This window comes from Argentina anserina, chromosome 7 (genome assembly GCF_933775445.1).
Source record: "Argentina anserina chromosome 7, drPotAnse1.1, whole genome shotgun sequence".
Classification (NCBI taxonomy): domain Eukaryota; kingdom Viridiplantae; phylum Streptophyta; class Magnoliopsida; order Rosales; family Rosaceae; genus Argentina; species Argentina anserina.
The window spans coordinates 10,278,065-10,286,852 of record NC_065878.1 but is presented as its reverse complement, the minus strand read 5'-3'; the positions used below and the strand labels follow the sequence as shown (position 1 = coordinate 10,286,852).

The 8,788-nt window shown below is 37.7% G+C and overlaps 1 protein-coding gene across 1 annotated transcript; it reads right to left on the bottom strand.

The window, feature by feature from the left end:
- Nucleotides 1–3,134: 3,134 nt before the first annotated feature.
- Nucleotides 3,135–7,441, bottom strand: LOC126803174 (uncharacterized protein At1g28695-like). The gene is made up of 3 exons (XM_050530942.1): nucleotides 7,055–7,441; nucleotides 6,539–6,931; nucleotides 3,135–3,809 (listed from the first exon to the last, which is right to left on the bottom strand). The coding sequence occupies exons 1-3, from the start codon at nucleotides 7,226–7,228 to the stop codon at nucleotides 3,228–3,230; spliced, it is 1,149 nt and encodes a 382-aa protein (XP_050386899.1). The 5' UTR covers nucleotides 7,229–7,441; the 3' UTR covers nucleotides 3,135–3,227.
- Between the last annotated feature and the right edge of the window lie 1,347 nt (nucleotides 7,442–8,788).

Genomic DNA, 8,788 nt, shown 5'->3' with positions numbered 1-8,788 from the left:
TTAAAATATTCTTTTTTCTATTAATTTTGTCATTTTGTTAAAATTTTGTCGGAGCATGGTGGACCTAATTCTTAAAATTTATTTTTCTAAGAAGTTTACTAATTTTTAAATCTACCCTCTATACTCAAAGGTAAACAGTTATTTTATCATCATAGCAATTATCATAACTTCTAGACTTAGGCTTTTAGCGTTTGCTAAACTGTCTTTAAAAAAACTGCAACAAGAAAAAGAAAAATATAAAAAACTAATAAGAAATAGAAAGAACCTTCTAAGAAATACCAAAAATTATTGGGATATTATCTACAAAATACAGCGTAGAATCTACGCATCCCAAGAAAATATCGAAGTTCTTCAAGAAATTTTTGAAGAAGATCATAAACCTCTTCACATTTTGAGCATCGGTTAGATTCGCCCTAGCTGGTATCAGATTTTGTTTCGCTTAGAAAGAAGTGAAGATCAGGCTTATGCCACAAAATTGGCTCATTTTATCCAATAAAAAAGAAGTCAGACCTAAAAATTACCAGTCTTTTTGTACTGAAAAAGCTACTGATAAGTGGCAAGTGTGCTTTCATTCAAAACATATTCAAGAAAACCAGTACTTCATAGAATACGTTTGTAGAATATTAAATATCCTATACGACGAACATATTTATCTCCAAAAGGAGATTGTAGTAGCAGATATTGATCCGTTAAAACCTAGCCTGATTGAATTTCTAGATTATCTATATAGAGAAAAAGGCAATAACAAAGTTGCAGAACAACTCGAAAGGTTTAATCTTCGATTAAATCAACTCAAAGAAATAAATTCCCAACTAACAAATAACAAAATGACAAAATTAACAGAAAAAGAATATTTTAACGGAATATTCCAAAATTTTTAACATAAGTACCTTATTGATATCAGAATAAGAGTTCAGGGATCTCTTTGATCATTTTTAAAGGTCAGGGATCAAACTGTCCTTACCACATATGTTCAGGGACTGTTAGTGAATTTTCCTCTTTTTAATATGGCATATTGTCTTTAATTTATTAAAATCAAACTAACAAATGAGGGGACAAAATAACTTGACCTTATATGTCTGATAAACTCCAACAAAGAGGATAAATAAAAACTCAATCTGATATTTGTACACCCACCCATGCAAAACCATAGATATAAAAACCTCTAGTAAATAGCAAACCCTTAGTCAAGAAACTCTTAATTAAAGGACAGGATGAAGCTTCTAGCATTGACAGACAGTTGTGAGATACCAATAATAGATAAAATAGACATATCGTGATGTTTCTTGTAAGGATGAAAAGAATGCAGAGCAGACTCTCTGAACAATTTCAAAAGATGACGTTGAGCTTCCAACACATTAAAAATCTTACCTTCGAAACGCACCAGATTCCTAGTTATCCAAATAAACCAAATTAGATTACAGGAGACTAGAAACCAAAGTCAACGTTTAGGTTTTGGGAACGCTAAAACACCAATACCATTAAACACTTCATCAAGAGTACCCCAATGCGAGCATGAATGAGAAAATAGAAAGCAAACTCATTTCTATAAAGCCACAATTTCATAACAATGCAAAAGAAAATGTGTACCTGATTCTGCATGACTTCCACAAAAGGAGTAACGAGATGGAAGTGAAAAACCTCACCGTTGTAAAACATCATCAGTTAGTAAATACTCATGAAGAGCATTCCAAACAGGAAGAGTTTTGCAGGGTTGAATTGTTTTACTCCAAATCACTTTACCATAATCTTTATGCTCAACATGATTTGAGAAGAAAACAAAAGCTTCTTTTGCTGTCAGAATTCTTGAGGAGGAGTGCGACAATAAAAAAGAGTCAGATGTGTCTGCATCAGGCAGAGCAATGCACTCAATTTTTTCTGCTGCTTGAGGGAATGAAGAAATAAAATCTACTGGGAGAACCCAATGAGAATCAACAATAACATCATTCACCTTAGCATGAAGTGGAATAGAGCCACTTACTCCGACATTAGTAGCAAGAGGCTCACCCAACCAATTATCTTGCCAAAAAGATATCCTCTTACCATCACTAACACTCCAATGCAAAAGAATTTAAAAACATGGGCCAAACTTTTTTGAGACCTAACCAGACTGAAAATCTCTTGTAAGACTTTATAGGTTGGAAATCATCTTTTAAAAAATGAGCTCTAAGCAAAATAGAGACTGGAGAGGAAGAAGAGAGCATCTCCCAACATCTCTTTATTAGAAGAGCACGATTAGCCTCAAATAGATCACGTAACCCCAAGCCTCCTTCCTCTTTTGGTTTATAACAGTGACGCCAAGCAACAAGAGGCATGCCTATTTTCAAAGGGTCTCCAGTCCAAAAACATTTCCTGATCCAAGATTGAAGGTCATGAAGTAAACCAGCCGGCCACTCATAAATCTGAAAACTATAAACCAAAATACTTTGAATCACTGACTGAATAAGTTGTAACATACCCGCTTGCGACAAAAAAGAACATTTCTAAGAGGATAACTTGCATCTCACTCTATCTGCAATGGCCTGAAAATACACCATTTTGGGACGTCAATGGAAAATCGGAACCCCAAGATATGTGAATGGAAGAGACCCCTGCTTGACACCTAAAATTTTTCGGATAACAAAGCGTCTACGGTGTGGGCGAGTTACTTGCCACGTGGGGGAATTTCCATTGGCTACTTGATGCTCGAGTAAGCAAATGTTGTCGTGGCGTGATATTATTGTGTATATGCTGAAATCCGTTTCGTGAAAAGTCTCGCACAATTTTATTGTTTCCGGGTTGCAAAGGGAAACTAAAACAAAGACTAGAGTACAAAATCATTCGAAAAGAAAAAAGAAAAAGAGAAAAAAGAGACTGAAAATGGGATGTTGAGAACCTCTTCTACTTCTAGATTGCCAATGACATAAGCAATATAGCTTCTTGTGGGATAGAGTAACGTTAGCACCACGATGTTGCTAATTATGTACGAAACTTGCCATAGTACCTGCCGGAGGTCGGAGAGACATTGCTGGAAGCGGTGGACGCAGTGGATCGTAGGTAAGATCGTTGATGGGAATAGTAGATGCGGCCAAGGAAACAAGTACTGTTGAACCTCATCAGAATATTTCGACAGTAATCAAGAGTTAGAGAAATGATTGATAAATTCATCTTACCTTTTATTCTATATAAAATAATACAACGTACACTTCATCTATTTTATCTTCTATACATTAATACATACCAAATATCTACGCCTTATGGGTAGCTTTGCCAGTGTTATTGGGTACTTTTCGTTTCTCTTTGTTGGCCGGAACCTTCCATGAGTTCCAACATCCCCAGTGACCGGCCCACCGGAAAGCCTCAGCCGTCGCATTAAGATCAACCCGTCTATGTGACGCTACTTTCTTTAATTTCTTCCAATCCCGGAGAACAGCTTTCAAGTCTTGCACTTTCGCAACAATGCTTCGACAACAATTGGCATGGACAGTACTAACTTCCCTAACATCCCTACTGTTCTGGCAAAAACCACTGAAATATACAGTATCCAAGAACCTAACTCTAAGCCCTAACTCTGGAACAATACCACCTCGGAGTAGGTTTAGCAATACATCTTGTTCTTTCAGTCCTGTCGCATTGTCCTTCAAAGTGTACCATTTATCAAACAGTGCGATGGTCTTGTTGTTGGATTTGACGTAGTAGAACCCGGTATTGATCAACTGTTTTGTGTTCCATGGATCTCCAAAGAACATGTCGGTGCTCATTTGTAAATCCTCAGTTTCGTTGTTGCTTAGCTTTGTAAATGGGTTCCTTAACCAAACCACATCAGTGTCCTGTTATAAGAAGAAAGTAGAACAAGAATGTTAGCAAGTGCGTAACATTATTAAGTATAAAAAGGATATTCGTACGTGTTCTACTGAAGCTGGAGTACTAACGTTACCAAGTATGGCTTTTTTTAGGTTAAATGTTTTTGGTCTAAAATTCTTGAAGGTCTGGCTAGTCTTTATTTCTAGACAGAACTATTAACCAAGTGCAAGTGCAAAGTTGTTGGTTGGAAATTGTCACATCACTCACATGTATCACCTTAGAGCAAGATGAATTTGCTCACATGTATACGTATGTGTCTTCTCTATGATTTCTCACATGAATTAGAGCAGCCTAAAGGCAGTGGCTTAATTAACACACCATGCCCATCGGTATACTCACTTCACCACTCAACCTCATGAAAGCGGCTCTCGTTAATGTCACCTCTTGGTGATGTACGTACCGTCACCATCACTCTCTGACTCTGAGCGACGGAGACTGTCAAACTACCAATAATGGCACGGCCAGTTGTTGTTTCCAATACCTCCCAAATTTTTGGGTTCTGTCATTTATTCTAAGTCGACACACAGTATTGTTATTGAGTCCGCATGACATCACTACATGTAAGTTTCACCAAACCCCATGACATCACGGGTCACGCTACTACACAGACGACAAACCCATTCCTCATCATACCAAAGAAATCCTAAATCGGAAGAAGAAGAAGAACCATAGGGGGTCAATCCCTCCCCATCTCCAGGCTCCCCACGCGTACGCTGCTTCCATCTTCCCAAGCATGCAATAGATTTCAAGCTAAAGCAATAGTATATTCCTTTTCTTCTCATGCGTTTTTATCTAACTATATATGAATTAGCTGGAAGCAGTTATGGTAGAAACTATCATATACCCTAACCCCTGAATTCCTGATTGAGAATATTTGAACTTCCTATATCTTCCAAAATGTTGACAATACTGTATCTATACATACGCGGTGAGATATCAAATATGTACGTACATTCATACACTTGAGTGTTGCATGTAGTAAATCGAAATATGTAGTCACAAAAGCGAATTAATATTATAGCAACGCGCGTACAGTACGTAGCTAGCTAGTTTATAACCTACATAGATACGAAACGATCTGATGACTGACTTTATTGCGTGGTGATGGGACTGATGGTCACATATTCCAACAACGTCCCTATAATGTACTAATGCTTCACAATATAGTTGACCTTAGAAATGGGTTGAGGGGAACGGGGGAAATGGTGGGTTTGGGTAGTATGCGGTGGTTGATGGATGAATACAGCGGGTGCGGTGGCTTTGGGGGAGGGTGGTAGAGGAAAGGGACAAGTAGAAAAGGATGCCACACAAGGAAAACTGGAAAAGAATGGTCGATCATATACTTGTGGAAAATCTCAAATTTATGGGCCATTATTGCACTGCGAGTGAGTTAGAAGGTCTCAATTGCCAACTTTAAGATAGAAGTGGCAAATTTGCCCAAAAGTTCGAACCCGGCCCGGATCCGACACGTTAAAAATCGGCCAGAGTCCGTTAGCTGCCCGGTCCGACCCGAGCCCGTTATTATAATGGGCCGGGCTGCGATATTTTGGCCCATGGGTCCGGCACGACCCGAGCACGATAAATTTATGGGCCGGCCCGTTAAACACATAATTTTATATTATTTATATCAATATTTAAAACAATTATCATTATTAAACTTGAATATTATACTTTTTAAATTAAAATCTATTGATTATTTCACTATTTTAACTACAATATTTCACAAATATTATCCAAAGAGTGAATAAAACGTTATTATTTTGAAATACGTAACTTTTTAAAATAAGATTATAAAATGTGTTGTAGTATTTTATTTATTTTACTACTCTAAATAGTTATATAAAACAAATATTCAAAGTACATAATATTTTTTATTTTAATTGTGTCATATAATGCTTATGGGCCGCGCCGTCCCGCTTCTTGGTCCGGCACGACATGAGCTTCGGTCATGGGCCGGGCCGGGCCGGGCTTAATATTTAAGCAAATGGCCCCAGCCGAGCTCGGCACGATAAATAAATGGGCCGGCCCAAGCACGACACGAGCACGGTTTTGACCCGTTTAAAATGGATCGGGCCGGCCCGTCCCGTTTGTCACCTCTACTTTAAGATATATAACATGCATCTAGCCACCGTAAACAAAATCATATGTCCACCGTAAATAAAATCATATATATATATAATAAAGTGATTTGTCGTTTACATCCAAAACCAATTAACAATTGATGAAGTGGGTTAAACCCTTATAAACCCATAGGATATGTCCAAATTCTCAATATGAGATGCATATTCTTAACACAATCCCGCATGTATGACAAATTTTCAAGTCATACACATCAACAATATTTAGGTTAATATAGAGTCTGTGTGACCATTGAGGCTTCACACGTGGATGTGGGTTACCCACTCTAATATCATGATAAAGTGATCTAAAGTTTATATTCAAAACCAATTATAAAGTGACTCACACTCTTATAAATCTATAAGTTAAGTCCTAATTCCCAATATGCGTGATGTGTGATTACTGGACTTGTTTTTCCGTTAAACCCCTTGATAAGTTGGACTCCCATTGTAAAAACTTTGGAAACAAATGTTTCCCCAATTATAGTAAGTCCACAATCGACACTTTTGCCATGATTGTGAATAAAATACTTGCATACACAAAACGAAGGAAGCAAGAACAAGGACTAGAAACATACCGTGAATACGAAGCTGTAACCACGTTTGAGAACCTCTAACAGGAACCAAGTTCTCTTCCACATCATTCGAATGAAATCCTGGGACATATAAATCTTCTCTCCTCGAAAATCTACGCCATCGGTTTCCAGTCTGTAGCAATTCAGCCTCAGAAACCGGCAGCGGTCGTAGGCCGTCTGATCAACCGCCACCACCACCAGGTGGTCGATCAGCTCCCTCGTGCCCTCCCCTTGCCAAAAGCTCTCGATAAAGAGGTCAAGCATGGTTGTGTCTGCTTTCACATCTTGAACTGCGTAAGCCTTGTTTACCACGGCAATGATCACCGTCTTGTTCTCCATTGACGCCTTGGATAAAGTGGCCTCAAGTTCGTCTTGAGGCTCGAAAAATGTGTAAGTCTGTCAAAACAAAACGAATAGCTTAGAAAATCACAGACACCTTATATGGTGCAGAAATGGAGCTTGACGCTTATAAATTAAGCTCCTGCGTTGAGTAGTGTTAGTAGGAAGTCAATGACGTACCTGGTTTTCTGATACGCACCCATCGTGTTTCTGAATGGCAAAGACAGGGTTGATAGAGGAGGAGGAAGACCATATGGAGACATAAATAACACAAGCTAGAAGTAAAGAGAGAAATGCAAGACTGGATCCCAGAGAAGAGTAGTGATGTTTCTGGTGATGGTGAAGAGGTTCCATATTCCTGTTTTGTACAAATGGAGCACTAATGTGTGTTTGGATTTTGGTTTCTGAGTTTCTGATTTTGGGTACTTGGGTGAAGTCTAAGCCGGAGGATAGAAAGGAGGAGGCCAACAAGGAGCTAGAAGTACTAGGTTAGGTAGAGGCTAGAGAGGTCATGTAATGAGCCTGACGATGAGAATTTCGGTGCCATGAATTTTCTCATGAGGCTTGAAGACTTTGTTCATTACTATTTTTCCTAGTAAGTCCAAAGTTGCTTACCAACAACAAGAAATTATTGTGTAATAAGTCCCATTTTTCTGTTACGACAATTGAGATGCATGTCCCTTTGGTTGATATTGGAAACTTCTACTATACGTTCATTGTTTTTCTATTTCTTTGAGTTATCGATAACATATATATATATAAATACTTGGGTTTGGTTCCATAATCCATACTCGTGTTTTGTGTAAGTGGAGAACTAATGCGTACGTGGTTGGAAAGTACGTATACAAAATGGATAATATATGTACACCCACACCACTTGGAAACAGATTCTCATTATTCAAAGTTTCAAGCTCGAAAAATGACCGAGTCGGGTTCTATTTTGTGACCAGTTTGGTATTTGCCAATCGATCATTGTGATTCCGCACGAAATGCATGTATGAATGCTTATGAGGCTTTGAATTTGGTCAGTCCTTATTCTGAGAGAGACTCATCAGTATGAGCGACACATATATATAAATTTCGCGTCTGCTTGCTCCTATAAGCTCCACACGTCTCGCTCTGTCTTCTTTGTAGCAAACTTTAGCAATTGTGGAGTGCAGAATTTGATTGATTCTGTGATTTCAGTCCTTGTAACTGGTTCATACACTTATTCAATTTGTATTCTGGCTTTCTCTTCAGAATGATTATAAATTATACTTAAGATTCATTAATAGTAATGCTTAAAAGCAAAATAAAACGGCAAGTAATAGTCTGAAGAGAGTATATCTCTCGTCAAATCCACCCTAGCTACCGAAGTCCGTCAAATTACACACAGCATTAGTAAACAGTTGAATTTTTCTCTTGAATCAATTAAGCTCGGAGTCGCTAGTATCTTATCAGTAGTAACTTTTGATCTACGTAACAGCAATTGTTTTATATTAATTAGAGGAAAACTGACTACCTGAGTTCTACCTTCTATCCTCTTTATAAAAAATTTAAATAAAAGATTAGGGTTGGTGGTTCACTTAATTAATAAACTTAATAAGAGATGTACTTTCTGATGCAACATATACGTTGGTGATACCAAATGATAATGAGTCCCCCTATATATACTTAATTCTCTTTTTAATAAATCCATAGCTGATGTAACCTTCTGCCTACACATTTTTGTCCATTTCCTATTGCAATCTAAAAAATTAGCTAGGGAATGCAACTTCCTAACTAATCAGGGGCAAAAAATATTGCAAGAAGCATCTACTGATGATCCACCTACAAGCTTGATTAAGCCTCGGTATTTGGTAGGGAATATGTCTTCAAGGTAGCCATTTCCCTAGTTAATCCGATATTATAAAATTTATAATAGGGAAATCAAGT

Bases quoted from the DNA above. Each gene is read 5' to 3' on its own strand.
- LOC126803174 (XM_050530942.1), bottom strand. From the start codon at position 7,228: ATGGAACCTCTTCACCATCACCAGAAACATCACTACTCTTCTCTGGGA. The intron at 6,932-7,054 runs GTACGTCATTGA...TTGTTTTGACAG, and splicing joins GGTGCGTATCAGAAAACCAG to ACTTACACATTTTTCGAGCC. The intron at 3,810-6,538 runs GTATGTTTCTAG...TTCTTATAACAG, and splicing joins GTTACAGCTTCGTATTCACG to GACACTGATGTGGTTTGGTT.